Genomic DNA, 19,058 nt, shown 5'->3' on the forward strand with positions numbered 1-19,058 from the left:
GGAAAGCCAATTGATAGACATCATCAATAAGACAAAAAAAATGTTAAATAGAAAGAACTATAACTACTGATTACTTAAACAAGCTTTCATAAGAGAGTAGAAAATTTATGATACAAAGGATTAACAGAGCAAACTCTTGAGACTGTAATAGTTCTACCAATGGCAGAATCGGCTTAAATGAAACTACATTGAAATAAACTGACTGAAGGAAAAGCACCGAGGCCCCTCTCACAGGCCAAACACTTTACAACCACATCATTGAAAGTTGTATATATCCAAACTCCTAAAGTGGTAAATATTCATTTGTTTCTTCACTCTTGGGAGTGAATGAATGTTCCTTCTAGGTATTAAAAGTATGGAATCAGAGAATTTCCTCGAAATAGCCAAATACTCCTTTTCCTCTAAAATTAACCCTATGTTTACAGAAATGCACCATTTGCGCACTCTGCACATGGCATTTTCTGTCAGATTGGGCCGTAATTTGCTGTATCAGAGCATCTAATGACGTCTGCTGTTAGTTAGACTTGCCCTTGCAGGTACAGGTTTTTATCTTTTTGCGTGGCAAGTTGCTGAAAGTGTGCGCTGATAACGTTGCAGCGGGGGAAACCGGGCATCTGGGACCTGAGTGAACAGGGAAAGCTACTGTGTATCTCCTTAACCAATCAGATTGAAGGATTGTGAAATTAACAGTGCAAGGACTGAGCAGGAAGTGTAAATTAGAGTGGGTGAATTCAATGTCAAATTAGGTACAGAAAGAGAAATAAAGAGGGAAAGAAAGATTGGATTGAGTGAGATAAAAGAATCAGGAAGGAAAAGTAAAGAAAAAAATTTAAATTTTATATTAATATCTCCAATTAAAACCTGAAAAAATGAGAGTCCACACTTGTAATAGATAATTTTCAGTGCCAGAGAAGTTGTTTGGCAGTACAGGTCGACTATCCTTTGTCCGAAAACCTCGGGACCAGCCGTGTTTCGGTTTTCAGAAATTTCAGATTTCGGAAGGTATTTTATATATAAGACTGGGAAATTTGTCGGGGGTGGGGTCGGCGGGGGGGGGGGTCGGGGTCCGCGGGGGGGTCGGCGTCGGCGGGGGGGTCGGTGGGGGGGTCGTGTGCACGACTTACGCTGACCCTCTGCTCAGCGTAAGTCGTGCGCCACTCTGGTCATGTCGTGCGCACGACTTACGCTGAACGAAAAAACCTTCGGTTTTTAGAGGGTTTCGGTTTTCGGAAGTTCGGATAAAAGGTAGTCTACCTGTAATGAAGACTTATCACATCATTAAAAGGGTGCTTAGACTGAAATGGACGCAGCTTAACTTTCTGTGGCGAGTTTACTTTGTATCTACTGTGCAAATACAGCAACTTCATGCCAGTCAATGCATTTCAATGGTGAGCCAGACAGCGAGATGCTGTTTTCACAAAGCTAATGGCGGAGGAGAACATCGCGGACAGCATCCTTTGGATTTCCACGTTTAACCACGCACCTGCCTTCACCTGAAGCTGCTGCAGCATTTGGACATAAATAACCTTGCCGTTATTCTGACAGCAAATTATGGACCAACATTTTTTAGAAATCTTAATTTTCAAACCAAATAAAAATGTACATCCATTAAACACATGCTGTGCAGTTACTGTAGTATATTGTTTACAACCCATGTAAAATGTCATGAATCCTTTTTGCTAGGTCCACTTTCTCAGGTAAAGGCTACAATGTTATCTATTGAAATACATATTCAGCTATTTCATGCAACATCAGAAACATGACAGATTACTAACTTACTAACTAATTAAATTCAGAATTCAAAAGCACGTGCAAACATCGGGAATAATTTGGCAAACTTCTAAAAGAGGCAAAACTTGATGATGATTAAGAGTTTTCTCAGCTCTATCTCCTTGCCTAATTATTTAAACATAAACGTAGGATTTGCTAAAACACAAATGGCAACTAAAACGAAGACTGAACAAAAGACTTAAATCGTAAAACAGACATTTTGAATACTTATTCTCGACTTAAAACACCTGCTGAGACAAGAGCGATAAGGGCTCTAAAAAATCTCAAACTATCGCTTTTAGAGTTGCCCTTGTCAATTTTACAGCCCAACACCTCCTGACGGATCGACGAATGAAAAGCCAGAACGGTCCTTCGTTCAACCTAGAATGCTTTGTGAACTGTGCGATTGTAAACTTGGATCATTTGCAATTAAGAAGCTCTGTTCGGTTTAGGAGCTTAAAAAGCAGGAAACAAAACGTCCCTGTTGTCCGGTGAAAGTCGCACTGCCCTCTCTGAAAGTTACGGAGTTTGAACTTTTGAGTAAAACACTGGCTCCAGTCTGGGAAGTGCGTGGCTCTCTCTCTCTCTCTGCGTTTCCCTTTCTGAGTTAAGTATCTGAATTTCCCTCTGGGGCGGCAATAAACCCTCGCGTGTGGCCTCTCTCTCCGGCGGCAGTGTGCTGTCAGAGCCGCTCTCTCTGCATAAAACACATTGCTCTCCTGCTGGAGAGGGGCTCTTCACACACTCCGCAGGCCGGCCCCGGGGCTGGGGACAATGGGAACAGGGACTGACATCCAGCCTCGGGCATGAGGCTGCACTTTACCCCCATCACCTCTCCCTCGCCACCTTGTACCAGAGCGGGACCGAGGTCATTGACCGGTTTTACCCCCGCCCCGGGAAGGCGCTTTCTCGGGAGGGATTACAGATGCCGAAAGTCTAATTTCACATGTTACCCCCATGCTCCTGAGGGTCCCAGGAATTCCACTTTCCCATACCTCTGGGGGTCACTCGGGTCCTTTTATGTGGGTCTCTACTCGTGCTTTCTGAGAGTCTCAGATCCTCTTTTTGGGGGGTCTCGTGTCTCTGCTCTACCTCTTTGGGGGTCTCAAACCTCCCTCTCTGCTGGAGAGGGTCTCTGGCCCTCCTCTGATGTCCAACCCCCAACTTGCTCCTGCACTCCGAGGGGTCTCCTGCCTGGTTCCACTCTGCCTTTCCCCGAGATTCCTTCCTTCACACTCTCTCTCTGACTCTCTCTCACTCACTCTGCGCGGTACTCGCTCTCTCCCTCTCCCCGCTTCCACCAAACATACCTGGGTCACCAGGGGGATGAGGGTCTGCTCCACGGACCTGGTTTTGATTTCCAGCCCGGAATCGGTGTTGCAGTGGGAAGAAGCCATGATGCCGCGGACTGTACCGGGGCGGCTCTGTTGCGATGCCGAGCCCGTCTCCCTCCCTCCCACTGACTGACACTCACTGGGCGGGAGTTGCGTCTCTTTCCGGCGGTAGGTGGGGCTCTGCAATGTGTGGGAAGGCGGCTTGGAGTGTTATGTTCTGCCCTTTTACTCGCTGTAATTCCAGTACATGTTTTGCAAATGAAACCTGATTTTAAAAAATAATTTGCATTTAGTTGACTTTCTACTCACAGCCGCTTAACTATCTGCAATGTTGCAAATGTTCCGGCGGGAGCGCGAGGGAAGCGGCCACTGCTGGTGTAAGAGAGAGAGAGCGAGAGATAGACCGAGAGAGGGGGGAAAGAGAGAGAGAGACCGAGAGAGGGGGAAAGAGAGAGAGAGACCGAGAGAGGGGGAGAGAGAGACCGAGAGAGGGGGGGAAAGAGAGAGAGAGACCGAGAGAGGGGGGGAAAGAGAGAGAGAGACCGAGAGAGGGGGGGAAAGAGAGAGAGAGACCGAGAGAGGGGGGGAAAGAGAGAGAGAGACCGAGAGAGGGGGGGAAAGAGAGAGAGAGACCGAGAGAGGGGGAAAGAGAGAGAGAGACCGAGAGAGGGGGAAAGAGAGAGAGAGACCGAGAGAGGGGGAAAGAGAGAGAGAGACCGAGAGAGGGGGAAAGAGAGAGAGAGACCGAGAGAGGGGGAAAGAGAGAGAGAGACCGAGAGAGGGGGAAGAGAGAGAGAGACCGAGAGAGGGGGAAAGAGAGAGAGAGACCGAGAGAGGGGGAAAGAGAGAGAGAGACCGAGAGAGGGGGAAAGAGAGAGAGAGACCGAGAGAGGGGGAAAGAGAGAGAGAGACCGAGAGAGGGGGAAAGAGAGAGAGAGACCGAGAGAGGGGGAAAGAGAGAGAGAGACCGAGAGAGGGGGAAAGAGAGAGAGAGACCGAGAGAGGGGGAAAGAGAGAGAGAGACCGAGAGAGGGGGAAAGAGAGAGAGAGACCGAGAGAGGGGGAAAGAGAGAGAGAGACCGAGAGAGGGGGAAAGAGAGAGAGAGACCGAGAGAGGGGGAAAGAGAGAGAGAGACCGAGAGAGGGGGAAAGAGAGAGAGAGACCGAGAGAGGGGGAAAGAGAGAGAGAGACCGAGAGAGGGGGAAAGAGAGAGAGAGACCGAGAGAGGGGGAAAGAGAGAGAGAGACCGAGAGAGGGGGAAAGAGAGAGAGAGACCGAGAGAGGGGGAAAGAGAGAGAGAGACCGAGAGAGGGGGAAAGAGAGAGAGAGACCGAGAGAGGGGGAAAGAGAGATAGACCGAGAGAGGGGGAAAGAGAGAGAGAGACCGAGAGAGGGGGAAAGAGAGAGAGAGACCGAGAGAGGGGGAAAGAGAGAGACTGAGCGAGAAAGAGCGTGTGAGACAGAAAGAGTGCAAGACAGAAAGAGAGTGTGAGAGAAGGAGAGAAAGTGAGAGAGAGAAGGGGAAATAGAGAGAAAGAAAGAGAGATGGAGTGTGAGAGAAAGGAGAGATGGAGTGAGTGAGAGAAAGAGAGATGGAGTGAGAGAGAACGATGGAGAGAGAGAAAGAGAAAGATGGAGTGTGAGAGAGAGAGCGTGTGAGAGAGAAAGAGAGTGTGAGAGAGACAGTGTCATAGTCATAGAGACATAATGGCACAGAAGGAGGCCATTCAAGCTAACAAATCCATGCCGGCTCTCTCTCGAGCAATCCAATCAGTCCCATTCCCTGGCTCTATCCCTGTATCCCTGCAAGTTTATTTCCCTCAGTGCCTATCCAGTCTCCCCTTGAAAACATTTCAGTGTCTTCGTTTCCACCACTTCCGTCGGTAGCAAGTTCCAGGTCCTCACCATTGGCTGCATCAAAAAGTTTTTCCTCACATCCCCCCTGTATCTCTGGCCCAAAACCTTAAATCTGTGTCCCCTAGTCCTTGTACCATTCAACTAGTGGGAACAGCCTTTCCCAGTCTAGCCTATCCAAACCCGTCATAATCTTGTACACCTCTATTAAATCACCCCTCAACCTCCTTTGCTCGAATGAAAACAAATCCAGCTTCTCCAACCTGTCCATGTAGCCAAGATCCCCCATCCCCAGAACCATTCTGGTAAATCTCTGCACCCTCTCAAGGGCTTTCACATCCTTCCTAAAGTGTGGTGACCAGAACTGGACACAATACTCCAGTTGTGGCCTAACCAGCGCTTTATAAAGGTTCAGCATAACTTCTCTACTTTTGTACTCAATACCTCTATTTATGAAGCCCCAAATCCCATATGTTTTGCTAACCACTCTCAATATGTCCCGCCACCTTCGGGGACCTATGCACATTAACGCCCAGGTTCCTCTGTCCCTGCACACTCTTTAAAACTGTGCCATTAAGTGTATATTGCCTCTCCCTGTTCCTTCTGCCAAAATGCATCACCTCACACTTCTCTGTATTAAATTCCATCTGCCACTTGTCTGCCCATTCTGTTAGCCTTTCTATGTCCTGCTGCAGTCGATTGGTATCATCCTCACTGTTTGCCACACCAAGTTTGGTGTCATTCACAAATTTAGAAATTCTACTTTTTATTCCAATATCCAGGTCATTTATATATATCAAAAAAAGCAGTGGCCCCAGCACTGACCCTTGGGGAACACCACTGTCAACCATCCTGCAGTCTGAAAAACAGCCATTTACCACAACTTGCTTTTTCCTATCCTTAAGCCAATTCTTTATCCAAGCTGCCACTGACCCATCTATTCCATGAGTCTCAATTTTGTTAACCAGCCTTCTATATGGTACTTTGTCAAACGCCTTGCGAAAATCCATGTAGACAACATCCATTGCATTCCCTTCATCGATCCTCCCTGTTACTTCGTCAAAAAATTCAACTAGATTAGTCAAACACGATCTGCCTTTTACAAATCCGTGTTGGCTCTCCTTAATTAGCTTAAACCTCTCCAAATGCCCGTTAATTCTTTCCTAGATTATTATTTCTAAAACTTTACCCACCATTGATGTTAAACCATAGTTACTAGAATTATCCTTACACCCTTTCTTGAACAATGGTATCACATTTGCCACTTTCAAATCCTCAGGCACCTCCCCCGCATCTAGGGAAGATTGGAAAATTATGGCCAGCGCTTCCACTATCTCTTTCCCCAATTCCCTTAGCAATCTAGGATGCAAGCCATCTGGTCCAGGTGACTTATCCACTTTAAGCATACCCAGCCTTTCTAGTACATCCTGTCTATCAATTTTCACCCCTTCCATTGCTTCTACCTTGTCCACTTTTACTGATATTTTGTCAGCATCCACCTCCTTAGTAAACACCGATACAAAGTACTCATTGAGTATTTTAGCCTTGCCCTGCCCCTCTAAGCATATATCACCTTCTTTGTCCCTAATAGACCCCACCCAGCCTCTTACTGTTTACATGCCAGTAGAAGATTTTTGAGAAGAGAGTGTGAGAGAGAGAGGAGTCTGAGAGAGGGAGAGTTGGGCTGGATTTTGCCAATGGGGAGCTTTTGGAGGCAGGACTCTCATTTGTCGGGTTTTAGTCCCGCCTCCATCAACTTCTGGCCAACCCACACTATTTTTCCTTGATTGACCTTGTTAAGCCTGCCCAGCAGGTTTAGCAGGCCAATTAAGGGAAAGCCGGTTACAGAGTACGTCAGTGTACTCTTTTGTTGGGGTGATTAACCAATTAGTCTGTAAATTAATATAACTTTAAAAGAACCTTAACAAATTAAATTAAAATTGTGTTGGCTGGGGTGATGATGCACTCCAGTCCCCGCGGCGCCCACCGGTCGCGGAAGGCCTCAAGTGTGCCGGCGGACACCGCGTGCTCCTTCTCCAGGGCCACCCAGGCGCGAACATGGCCGCGGAAGAGGTGCAGGCAATCGGGCCGAACGACCCCCTCGACCGCCCGCTGCCTGGACCAGTTGATGGCCTTTTTGGCCAGGCCCAGGAGCAGCCTACGAGGAGGTCCTCTGATCTGTCCGCTCCCCTCAGCACCGGGTGACCAAAGATCAGGAGCATGGGACTGAAGTGCAGCCAAAAATCGAGGAGCAGCCCCTTCAAATAATGAAAGAGGGGCTGCAACCTCTCACATTCCATATAAACGTGGAACACGGACTCCTCCGGGCCACAGAAAAGGCAGGCGGCCCGGGAGTCCGCGAACCTGCTTAAAACCAAATTGCACAGGACTGCTCCGTGCAACATCGTCCAGGCCAAGTCCCCAATAGATAAAGGGAGGACTTTCGCATATAGAGCCCTCCATTGGGGACCTCCACCTCTGGCGGATGGCAAGATGGCACGCCAAGGCGTGTCCGGACGACAGACGAAGATGGCAAAGTGAAGAGTGCAGGAACAGCCCGTACAGGAAACCCCTCCGTGCAGAATGAAAAGGCACATAGAAACATAGAAGATAGGAGCAGGAGTAGGCCATTCAGCCCCTCGAGCCTGCTCCGCCATTCAATGCGATCATGGCTGATCATCCAAATTCAGTACCCTGTCCCTGCCTTCTCCCCATATCCCTTGATCCCTTTAGTCTTAAGAAATATATCCAACTCCTTCTTGAATATATTTAATGAACTGGCCTCCACCGCCCTCTGTGGCAGAGAATTCCACAGGTTCACCACTCTCTGGGGGAAGAAATTCCTCCTCACGGAGGCAGCAGTTCCCGAGAGGGGTTTCGGGGCCGCGCGCTGATGAGGAATTCCGTCCAAACGGGGGTCAGTTCGGTTGGGATCGCCCCACGTGCTTGAGCCTCCTCGATAGAGAACGTCAGTGTATGACGTTTCATTTTTCAAAAGTTTTTGACAGATGAATTGTCATAGTTTTACAGCTCTGAAACTGTCAACCACTGATATTCTATGTAGTTTGATGAGTTCTTGAATTCAAGACCTCATCAAACCTCTTTCTTTAACAGAAATTAGATGGTTACTGCATTGGAGAATGCAACGGCCATCTGTCATCTCTACCGCAGAGGTGCGAGACTCTCCGCATACCCAACACTTGAAGCCTGCAGGAAGAAACAAAGGTAAGTAAACTTTATCGAACACTTTCCACTCACCTCTCCACACTTGCACCCATCACTTACCTTCACAGCACACTTTTGCACCCCGCAGACCCACTGCTCACCTTGGTGACCCTGGCAGGGTTCGGAGCCTTCGGGAAGCCCACACTTGTGTGGGTAAAATGGGGATAATCCTCTTATCTGCCGGTTAACTACCTATAAACAGGCAGATAAGTGGCACTAATCCCCTTCCCGCCTCCAAGAAGCCGGGACCCGGCGCGGGTCAGCTACCCGCCTCCTGGGAAGATGGCACGGAAGCGGGTTGGGCACCCGCCCCCAGATTCTGCCATTTTCCCAGCAGTCCCGCCTCCCCAGGGCTGGCAAGATCGCGCCCATAGAGAGAGGGGAGCCTGAGCGAGCGAGAGAGTGGGAGAGAGGGGAGCCCGAGCGAGCGAGGGAGAGAGAGAGAGAGAGGGGAGCCCGAGCGAGAGAGAGAGAGGGGAGCCCGAGCGAGAGAGACAGAGAGAGGGGAGCCCAAGCGAGCGAGAGAGAGAGAGAGGGGAGCCTGAGCGAGCGAGAGAGAGAGGGGAGCCTGAGCGAGCGATAGAGAGAGAGAGAGGAGCCCAAGCGAGCGAGAGAGAGAGAGAGAGAGAGGAGCCCGAGCGAGAGAGAGAGAGAGGAGCCTGAGCGAGCGAGCGAGAGAGAGGAGCACAAGCGAGAGAGAGAGAGAGAGGAGCCCGAGCGAGAGAGAGAGAGAGAGAGAGGAGCCCGAGCGAGCGGGCCAGAGAGAGAGAGAGAGAGGAGCCTGAGCGAGCAAGCGAGAGAGAGAGGAGCCCGAGCGAGCAAGCGAGAGAGAGAGAGGAGCCCAAGCGAGTGAGAGAGAGAGGAGCCCGAGCGAGCGAGAGAGAGGGGAGCCCGAGCGAGCGAGAGAGAGAGAGAGAGAGAGGAGCCCAAGCAAGCGAGAGAGAGAGAGAGAGAGAGGAGCCCGAGCGAGAGAGAGAGAGAGGAGCCCGAGCGAGCGAGAGAGAGGAGCACAAGCGAGAGAGAGAGAGAGGAGCACAAGTGAGAGAGAGAGAGAGGAGCCCGAGCGAGAGAGAGAGAGAGAGAGAGGAGCCTGAGCGAGCAAGCGAGAGAGAGAGGAGCCCGAGCGAGCGAGCGAGAGAGAGAGAGGAGCCCAAGCGAGTGAGAGAGAGAGGAGCCCGAGCGAGCGAGAGAGAGGGGAGCCCGAGCGAGCGAGAGAGAGAGAGAGAGAGAGGAGCCCAAGCAAGCGAGAGAGAGAGAGAGGAGACCGAGCGAGAGAGAGAGGAGCCCGAGCGAGCGAGAGAGAGAGGAGCCCGAGCGAGCGAGAGTGAGAGAGAGAGGAGCCCGAGCGAGCGAGAGAGAGAGAGAGGAGCCCGAGCGAGAGAGTGAGAGAGAGAGGAGCCCGAGCGAGCGAGAGAGAGAGGAGCCCGAGCGAGAGAGAGAGAGGAGCCCGAGCGAGCGAGAGAGAGAGACAGGAGCCCGAGCGAGAGAGAGAGAGGAGCCCGAGCGAGCGAGAGTGAGAGAGAGAGAGAGAAGAGCGCGAGAGAGGGAGAGAGGAGCCCGAGCGAGCGAGAGAGAGGGGAGCCCGAGCGAGCGAGAGAGAGAGAGAGAGAGAGAGAGGAGCCCAAGCAAGCGAGAGAGAGAGGGAGAGGAGCCCGAGCGAGCGAGAGAGAGAGAGAGGAGCCCGAGCGAGCAAGAGAGGAGCCCGAGCGAGCGAGAGAGAGAGGAGCCCGAGCGAGCGAGAGAGAGAGAGAGGAGCCCGAGCGAGCGAGAGAGTGAGAGAGAGAGGAGACCGAGCGAGCAAGAGAGAGAGAGAGAGGAGCCCGAGCCAGCGAGAGAGAGAGAGAGAGAGGAGCACGAGCGAGCGAGAGAGAGAGAGAGAGGAGCCCGAGCGAGCGAGAGTGAGAGAGAGGAGCCCGAGCGAGCGAGAGAGAGAGAGGAGCCCGAGCGAGAGAGAGAGAGAGAGAGAGAGAGGAGCCCGAGCGAGAGAGAGAGAGGAGCCCGAGCGAGCGAGAGAGAGAGAGGAGCCCGAGCGAGCGAGAGTCAGAGAGAGAGAGGAGCCCGAGCGAGTGAGAGAGAGAGAGAGAGAGAGGAGCCCGAGCGAGCAAGAGAGAGAGAGAGAGGAGCCCGAGCCAGCGAGAGAGAGAGAGAGAGAGGAGCACGAGCGAGCGAGAGAGAGAGAGGAGCCCGAGCGAGAGAGAGAGAGAGAGAGAGGAGCCCGAGCGAGCGAGCGAGAGAGAGAGAGAGAGAGAGGAGCCCGAGCAAGCGGGCCAGAGAGAGCGAGAGAGAGAGAGGAGCCCGAGCGAGCAAGCGAGCGAGAGAGAGGGGAGCCAGAGCGAGCGAGCGAGAGAGAGAGCGGAGCCCGAGCGAGTGAGAGAGAGGGAGAGAGAGCGAGGAGCCCAAGCAAGCGAGAGAGAGAGGGAGAGGAGCCCGAGCGAGCGAGAGAGAGAGAGAGGAGCCCAAGCGAGCAAGAGAGGAGCCCGAGCGAGCGAGAGAGAGAGAGAGGAGCCCGAGCGAGCGAGAGAGAGAGGAGCCCGAGCGAGCGAGAGAGAGAGAGAGGAGCCCGAGCGAGCGAGAGAGTGAGAGAGAGAGGAGCCCGAGCGAGAGAGAGAGAGGAGCCCGAGCGAGCGAGAGTGAGAGAGAGAGAGGAGCCCGAGCGAGCGAGAGAGGAGCTCGAGCGAGCGAGAGAGAGAGAGAGGAGCCCGAGCGAGAGAGTGAGAGAGAGAGGAGCCCGAGCGAGCGAGAGAGAGAGGAGCCCGAGCGAGAGAGAGAGAGAGGAGCCCGAGCGAGCGAGAGAGAGAGACAGGAGCCCGAGCGAGAGAGAGAGAGGACTGTTTAAAATTAAGACTGTTTAAAATTAATATTGAACGTACCAAATGAAGTACAAAGACTGTTTAAAATTAATATTGTTTAAAAGTAATATTGTATATACCCAACAAATGTCAAATCGATTGACACCTACAGAATGTTGGAAAACTGTACCTTTTTGCTATGTAAGCTTTGGCAATATGGTTCTCTGTAAACTTTCATGCCAATAAAGCATTTTAATTGGAATTGGAATTGGAATTGGAGAGGAGCCCGAGCGAGCGAGAGTGAGAGAGAGAGAGAGAAGAGCCCGAGCGAGCGAGAGAGGGAGAGAGGAGCCCGAGCGAGCGAGAGAGAGGGGAGCCCGAGCGAGCGAGAGAGAGAGAGAGAGAGAGAGGAGCCCAAGCAAGCGAGAGAGAGAGGGAGAGGAGCCCGAGCGAGCGAGAGAGAGAGAGAGGAGCCCGAGTGAGCAAGAGAGGAGCCCGAGCGAGCGAGAGAGAGAGAGAGGAGCCCGAGCGAGCGAGAGAGAGAGAGAGGAGCCCGAGCGAGCGAGAGTGAGAGAGAGAGAGGAGCCCGAGCGAGCGAGAGAGAGAGAGAGGAGCCCGAGCGAGAGAGAGAGAGAGAGAGGAGCCCGAGTGAGCGAGAGAGTGAGAGAGAGAGGAGCCCGAGCGAGCGAGAGAGAGAGAGGAGCCCGAGCGAGCGAGAGTGAGAGAGAGAGAGGAGCCCGAGCGAGCGAGAGAGAGAGAGGAGCCCGAGCGAGCGCGAGTGAGAGAGAGAGAGGAGCCCGAGCGACTGAGAGAGAGAGAGAGGAGCCCGAGCGAGCAAGAGAGAGAGAGAGAGGAGCCCGAGCCAGCGAGAGAGAGAGAGAGAGAGGAGCCCGAGCGAGCGAGAGAGAGAGAGAGAGAGGAGCCCGAGCGAGCGAGAGTGAGAGAGAGGAGCCCGAGCGAGCGAGAGAGAGAGAGGAGCCCGAGCGAGAGAGAGAGAGAGAGAGAGGAGCCCGAGCGAGCGAGAGTGAGAGAGAGGAGCCCGAGCGAGCGAGAGAGAGAGAGGAGCCCGAGCGAGAGAGAGAGAGAGGAGCCCGAGCGAGCGAGTGAGAGAGAGAGAGAGAGAGGAGCCCGAGCAAGCGGGCCAGAGAGAGCGAGAGAGACAGAGGAGCCCGAGCGAGCAAGCGAGCGAGAGAGAGAGGAGCCAGAGCGAGCGAGCGAGAGAGAGAGCGGAGCCCGAGCGAGTGAGAGAGAGGGAGAGAGAGCGAGGAGCCCAAGCAAGCGAGAGAGGAGCCCGAGCGAGCGAGAGAGAGAGGGAGAGGAGCCCGAGCGAGCGAGAGAGAGAGAGAGGAGCCAAAGCGAGCAAGAGAGGAGCCCGAGCGAGCGAGAGAGAGAGAGAGAGGAGCCCGAGCGAGCGAGAGTGAGAGAGAGAGGAGCCCGAGCGAGCGAGAGAGTGAGAGAGAGAGGAGCCCGAGCGAGCGAGAGAGAGAGAGGAGCCCGAGCGAGCGAGAGTGAGAGAGAGAGAGGAGCCCGAGCGAGAGAGTGAGAGAGAGAGGAGCCCGAGCGAGCGAGAGAGAGGAGCCCGTGCGAGCGAGAGAGAGAGACAGGAGCCCGAGCGAGAGAGAGAGAGGAGCCCGAGCGAGAGAGAGAGAGGAGCCCGAGCGAGCGAGAGAGAGAGACAGGAGCCCGAGCGAGAGAGAGAGGAGCCCGAGCGAGCGAGAGTGAGAGAGAGAGAGAGAAGAGCCCGAGCGAGCGAGAGAGGGAGAGAGGAGCCCGAGCGAGCGAGAGAGAGGGGAGCCCGAGCGAGCGAGAGAGAGAGAGAGAGAGAGATAGGAGCCCAAGCAAGCGAGAGAGAGAGGGAGAGGAGCCCGAGCGAGCGAGAGAGAGAGAGAGGAGCCCGAGCGAGCGAGAGAGAGAGAGCTCCCTAGGGAGACTCACATACTCCTCAACTCTTGGGTCTAGTGTGGTGGACTATACAATCACTGACCTGGACCCCTGCGATATCAACGCATTCACTGTCAGGCAGCAATCCCCCCTCTCAGACCATAACCAAATAAATGTGTACCTTAAACTTTCTGCCCAAACTACAGACACAAAAAAAGAACACAGTAAGCTACATAAAATAAACCAGACATACAGATGGGCCCCAGACAGTGGAGATAAATTCATCACAGCACTAAATTCACCTGATCTCACAAGTAAAATTTCAAAATTTAAAGAAAATCTATATGAGATCACCAGAGATGGTGTAAACACGGCCATAGAGGATATAAATATGATCTTCCATGAGGCAGCTGTAAAAGCCGACCTCGTGAAACAGAAGAGGAAGCATCACAAAAGACAAAATAAAAATATGAAATGGTTTGACCACGAATGCAAAAATGCCAGAAAAGACCTGAGAAAAATATCAAACCAAAAGCATCGGCAACCAAACAACCCGGACCTACGTACTAGATACAACGAAACCCTCAAAAGATATAAACACACCATTAGGAACAAAACACAAAACTATACCCACAAAATACTCGAAGAAATTGAAAACTCCACCAATCCAAAACAATTCTGGGAAATGTGGAATAACCTGAGTACAACACAATTGCAAGCATTACCAATCCAAGATGGCGACATCTGGAGAACACATTTTGAAAACCTCTACAAAGACATCCCAAAAAACAAAACAAACACAAGTCAACATCAGGTCACAGAAAAACTCCACACATTAGAAGCAACAATTAAAGACAACCAAAACCCTCTAGACTCCCCAATCACACGGAAAGAACTGGCCACAAAAACAAAATCTCTCCACCTAAAGAAAGCCTGTGGCCCAGACAACATCAAAAATGAAATGCTAAAGTTCAGCAATATGGAGATGCAGGGTGCGATACTCAAACTATTCAACATCATATTACGCTCAGGCTGTTTTCCCGATATCTGGTGCCAAGGACTAATCTCCCCCATATATAAAAGTGGAAACAAATCAGACCCAAATAACTACCGCGGCATCTGTGTCAACAGTTGTCTAGGGAAGTTATTCTGCAGTATTCTAAATAGTAGATTACTTGATTTTCTTAACAAACATAATATCCTCAGAAAAAACCAAATAGGCTTTCTTCCAAAACACCGCACCGCCGACCATATCTATACCCTTCACACCCTCATTGAAAAACATAAACACCAAACAAAAAATGGGAAAATATTCGCCTGTTTCATCGACTTCAAGAAAGCCTTTGACTCTATATGGCACGAAGGGCTCTATTATAAACTTCTTCAGTGTGGAATAGGGGGCAAAGTCTATGACCTTATTAAATCAATGTATCTGAAAAACAAATGCGGGGTCAAAATTGGAGACAAACGCACCGATTTCTTCACCCAGAGAAGAGGCGTCCGGCAGGGCTGCAATTTGAGCCCGACCCTGTTCAACATATACATAAATGAATTAGCAGACATGCTGGAGCAAAGCGAGTCACCAGGTCTCCGTCTCCTGGATGGAGAAGTGAAGTCCCTGTTCTATGCGGACGACCTGGTTCTGCTGTCTCCCACAGAACAGGGATTACAGCAACAACTAGACCTACTCGACAAATACTGCCAAAATTGGGCTCTAACAGTAAATCTAAAGAAAACCAACATCATGATTTTTCAGAAAAGACCCAGATGTCAGGAAAACAAATACCAGTTTACCCTCAGTGATACCACTATAGGACACACTATGAGCTACACCTACCTTGGTCTAACTATTACAGCATCAGGGAGCTTCAGCATAGCAGTGAATGCACTAAAAGAAAAAGCCCGAAGAGCCCTATATGCAATAAAAAGAAAATTCTACAACATCCAAATCCCAATCAAAATCTGGCTCAAAATTTTTGACAGCATAATCCTGCCCATTGCACTGTACGGTAGTGAAGTATGGGGCCCGCTAAATCACCAAAGCTACACTAAATGGGAAAAACACACAATAGAAGCCCTACATGCAGAATTCTGCCGAAGCATCCTTCGCACCCAAAGAAAAACGCCAACAAATGCATGCAGAGCCGAACTAGGCAGATACCCACTGATAATAAACATCCAAAAACGAGCACTAAACTTCCTAAATCACCTCAAATCTAGCTCCCCAGACACCCTTCATTTCAAAGCCTTTCAGACCCAAGAGCTAAACCCAGAAAAGAGTCCCCTGAGTCAGCTGCTACTGAAATTAAGTACTCAGCCGGACCCTGACCAGCCCCAGACCAACACAGCCGTCCAAACACCAATCCGAGTGAACCAAATCATTAAAAAATGCAAAGAAACCTACCTGGAACATTGGAACAAAATAACCGAAAGCCAAAGCAGATTAGAATGTTACCGGGCCCTAAAAAGAGAATATAAACTGGCAGACTACCTCACGACCATCAGAGACACAAAACAGAGACAGACCCTCACCAGGTACAGACTAAGCGACCACCAACTGGAAATTGAAAAAGGCAGATACAAGAAATCCTGGCAGCCTAGAGAGAATAGAATATGCGATCAATGTCTGGCTGGCGAGGTTGAAACAGAAATGCATTTCCTCCTAAAATGCGAAAAATTCAACACATCAAGAAACATATTATTCAACAAGCTAAGCCAAACAACCCCAGATTTCAAGGAATTGGATGATCTGTCAAAATTGAGATTAGTCCTAGGAGAAGGAGACAGACCATACCTTGGGGCTAAATATGTAACAACATGTCACAACCTGAGGACTGTTTAAAAGTAAGACTGTTTAAAATTAATATTGAACGTACCAAATGAAGTAGAAAGACTGTTTAAAATTAATATTGTTTAAAAGTAATATTGTATATACCCAACAAATGTCAAATCGATTGACACCTACAGAATGTTGGAAAACTGTACCTTTTTGCAATGTAAGCTTTGGCAATATGGTTCTCTGTAAACTTTCATGCCAATAAAGCATTTGAACTGAACTGAACTGAACTGAGAGGAGCCCGAGCGAGCAAGAGAGGAGCCCGAGCGAGCGAGAGAGAGAGAGAGGAGCCCGAGCGAGCGAGAGAGAGAGAGAGGAGCCCGAGCGAGCGAGAGAGAGAGAGAGGAGCCCGAGCGAGCGAGAGAGTGAGAGAGAGAGGAGCCCGAGCGAGCGAGAGAGAGAGGAGCCCAAGCGAGAGAGAGAGAGGAGCCCGAGCGAGCAAGAGAGAGAGAGGAGCCCGAGCGAGCGAGAGTGAGAGAGAGAGAGGAGCCCGAGCGAGCGAGAGAGAGAGAGGAGCCCGAGCGAGCGAGAGTGAGAGAGAGAGAGGAGCCCGAGCGAGTGAGAGAGAGAGAGAGGAGCCCGAGCGAGCAAGAGAGAGAGAGAGAGGAGCACGAGCCAGCGAGAGAGAGAGAGAGAGAGGAGCCCGAGCGAGCGAGAGAGAGAGAGAGAGAGAGAGGAGCCCGAGCGAGCGAGAGTGAGAGAGAGGAGCCCGAGCGAGCGAGAGAGAGAGAGAGAGGAGCCCGAGCGAGAGAGAGAGAGAGAGAGAGGAGCCCGAGCGAGCGAGCGAGAGAGAGAGAGAGAGAGGAGCCCGAGCAAGCGGGCCAGAGAGAGCGAGAGAGAGAGAGGAGCCCGAGCGAGCAAGCGAGCGAGAGAGAGAGGAGCCAGAGCGAGCGAGCGAGAGAGAGAGCGGAGCCCGAGCGAGTGAGAGAGAGGGAGAGAGAGCGAGGAGCCCAAGCAAGCGAGAGAGGAGCCCGAGCGAGCGAGAGAGAGAGGGAGAGGAGCCCGAGCGAGCGAGAGAGAGAGAGAGGAGCCCAAGCGAGCAAGAGAGGAGCCCGAGCGAGCGAGAGAGAGAGAGAGGAGCCCGAGCGAGCGAGAGAGAGAGAGAGAGGAGCCCGAGCGAGCGAGAGAGTGAGAGAGAGGAGCCCGAGCGAGCGAGAGAGAGAGGAGCCCAAGCGAGAGAGAGAGAGGAGCCCGAGCGAGCGAGAGAGAGAGAGGAGCCCGAGCGAGCGAGAGTGAGAGAGAGAGAGGAGCCCGAGCGAGCGAGAGAGGAGCTCGAGCGAGCGAGAGAGAGAGAGAGGAGCCCGAGCGAGTGAGAGAGAGAGAGAGAGAGAGGAGCCCGAGCGAGCAATAGAGAGAGAGAGAGGAGCCCGAGCCAGCGAGAGAGAGAGAGAGAGAGGAGCCCGAGCAAGCGAGAGAGAGAGAGAGAGAGGAGCCCGAGCGAGCGAGAGTGAGAGAGAGGAGCCCGAGCGAGCGAGGGAGAGAGAGAGAGAGAGAGGAGCCCAAGCGAGCGAGAGAGAGAGAGAGAGAGAGAGAGGAGCCCGAGCGAGAGAGAGAGAGAGGAGTCTGAGCGAGCGAGAGAGAGAGAGGAGCACAAGCGAGAGAGAGAGAGAGAGGAGCCCGAGCGAGCGAAAGAGAGAGAGAGAGAGAGAGAGAGGAGCCCGAGCGAGCGGGCCAGAGAGAGAGAGGAGCCCAAGCGAGCAAGCGAGAGAGAGAGGAGCCCGAGCGAGCGAGCGAGAGAGAGAGAGGAGCCCAAGCGAGTGAGAGAGAGAGGAGCCCGAGCAAGCGAGAGAGAGGGGAGCCCGAGAGAGAGAGATAGAGAGAGAGAGGAGCCCAAGCAAGCGAGAGAGAGAGAGAGGAGACCGAGCGAGAGAGAGAGAGAGAGAGAGAGAGGAGCCCAAGCAAGCGAGAGAGAGAGAGAGGAGACCGAGCGAGAGAGAGAGAGAGAGGAGCCCGAGCGAGCGAGAGAGAGAGGAGCCCGAGCGAGTGAGAGAGAGAGGAGCCCGAGCGAGCGAGAGAGAGAGAGAGGAGCCCGAGCGAGAGAGTGAGAGAGAGAGGAGCCCGAGCGAGTGAGAGAGAGAGGAGCCCGAGCGAGCGAGAGAGAGAGAGAGGAGCCCGAGCGAGAGAGAGAGAGAGGAGCCCGAGCGAGTGAGAGAGAGAGGAGCCCGAGCGAGCGAGAGAGAGAGGAGCCCAAGCGAGAGAGAGAGAGGAGCCCGAGCGAACGAGAGAGAGAGAGGAGCCCGAGCGAGCGAGAGTGAGAGAGAGAGGAGCCCGAGCGAGCGAGAGAGAGAGAGGAGCCCGAGCGAGCGAGAGTGAGAGAGAGAGAGGAGCCCGAGCGAGTGAGAGAGAGAGAGAGAGAGAGAGGAGCCCGAGCGAGCAAGAGAGAGAGAGAGAGGAGCCCAAGCCAGCGAGAGAGAGAGAGAGAGAGGAGCCCGAGCGAGCGAGAGAGAGAGAGAGAGAGAGAGGAGCCCGAGCGAGCGAGAGTGAGAGAGAGGAGCCTGAGCGAGCGAGAGAGAGAGAGGAGCCCGAGCGAGAGAGAGAGAGAGAGAGAGGAGCCCGAGCGAGCGAGCGAGAGAGAGAGAGAGAGAGGAGCCCGAGCAAGCGGGCCAGAGAGAGCGAGAGAGAGAGAGGAGCCCGAGCGAGCAAGCGAGCGAGAGAGAGAGGAGCCAGAGCGAGCGAGCGAGAGAGAGAGCGGAGCCCGAGCGAGCGAGAGAGAGGGGAGCCCGAGCGAGCGAGAGAGAGAGAGAGAGAGCGAGGAGCCCAAGCAAGCGAGAGAGGAGCCCGAGCGAGCGAGAGAGAGAGGGAGAGGAGCCCGAGCGAGAGAGAGAGAGAGAGGAGCCCAAGCGAGCAAGAGAGGAGCCCGAGCGAGCGAGAGAGAGAGAGAGGAGCCCGAGCGAGCGAGAGAGAGAGAGGAGCCCGAGCGAGCGAGAGAGAGAGAGAGGAGCCCGAGCGAGCGAGAGAGTGAGAGAGAGAGGAGCCCGAGCGAGCGAGAGAGAGAGGAGCCCAAGCGAGAGAGAGAGAGGAGCCCGAGCGAGCGAGAGAGAGAGAGGAGCCCGAGCGAGCGAGAGTGAGAGAGAGAGAGAGGAGCCCGAGCGAGCGAGAGAGGAGCTCGAGCGAGCGAGAGAGAGAGAGAGGAGCCCGAGCGAGTGAGAGAGAGAGAGAGAGAGAGGAGCCCGAGCGAGCAAGAGAGAGAGAGAGAGGAGCCCGAGCCAGCGAGAGAGAGAGAGAGAGAGAGGAGCCCGAGCGAGCGAGAGAGAGAGAGAGAGAGAGGAGCCCGAGCGAGCGAGAGAGAGAGAGAGAGAGAGGAGCCCAAGCGAGCGAGAGAGAGAGAGAGAGAGAGGAGCCCGAGCGAGAGAGAGAGAGAGGAGCCT

At 52.8% G+C, this 19,058-nt stretch overlaps 1 protein-coding gene across 3 annotated transcripts in view; it reads right to left on the minus strand.

Annotated features, from left to right (window-relative positions):
• Positions 1-3,303, minus strand: part of ctnnal1 (catenin (cadherin-associated protein), alpha-like 1) — a 367,498-nt gene extending 364,195 nt beyond the window's left edge. The window contains exon 1 of one of the 3 annotated variants that reach the window (XR_015078391.1): positions 3,081-3,303. Coding sequence is in view for 2 of the 3 variants with exons in the window: in XM_085987993.1 (XP_085844119.1) it covers positions 3,081-3,167 (87 nt within the window). In the remaining variant the exon portion in view is untranslated. The remainder of the gene's footprint in view (positions 1-3,080) is intronic. The other 2 variants (XM_085987993.1, XM_085987995.1) reach the window with 2 other exon arrangements.
• Between the last annotated feature and the right edge of the window lie 15,755 nt (positions 3,304-19,058).

The sequence above is a fragment of the Somniosus microcephalus genome, chromosome 5 (assembly GCF_052327205.1).
Source record: "Somniosus microcephalus isolate GS21.2 chromosome 5, FLI_Smic_1.0, whole genome shotgun sequence".
Classification (NCBI taxonomy): Eukaryota; Metazoa; Chordata; class Chondrichthyes; order Squaliformes; family Somniosidae; genus Somniosus; species Somniosus microcephalus.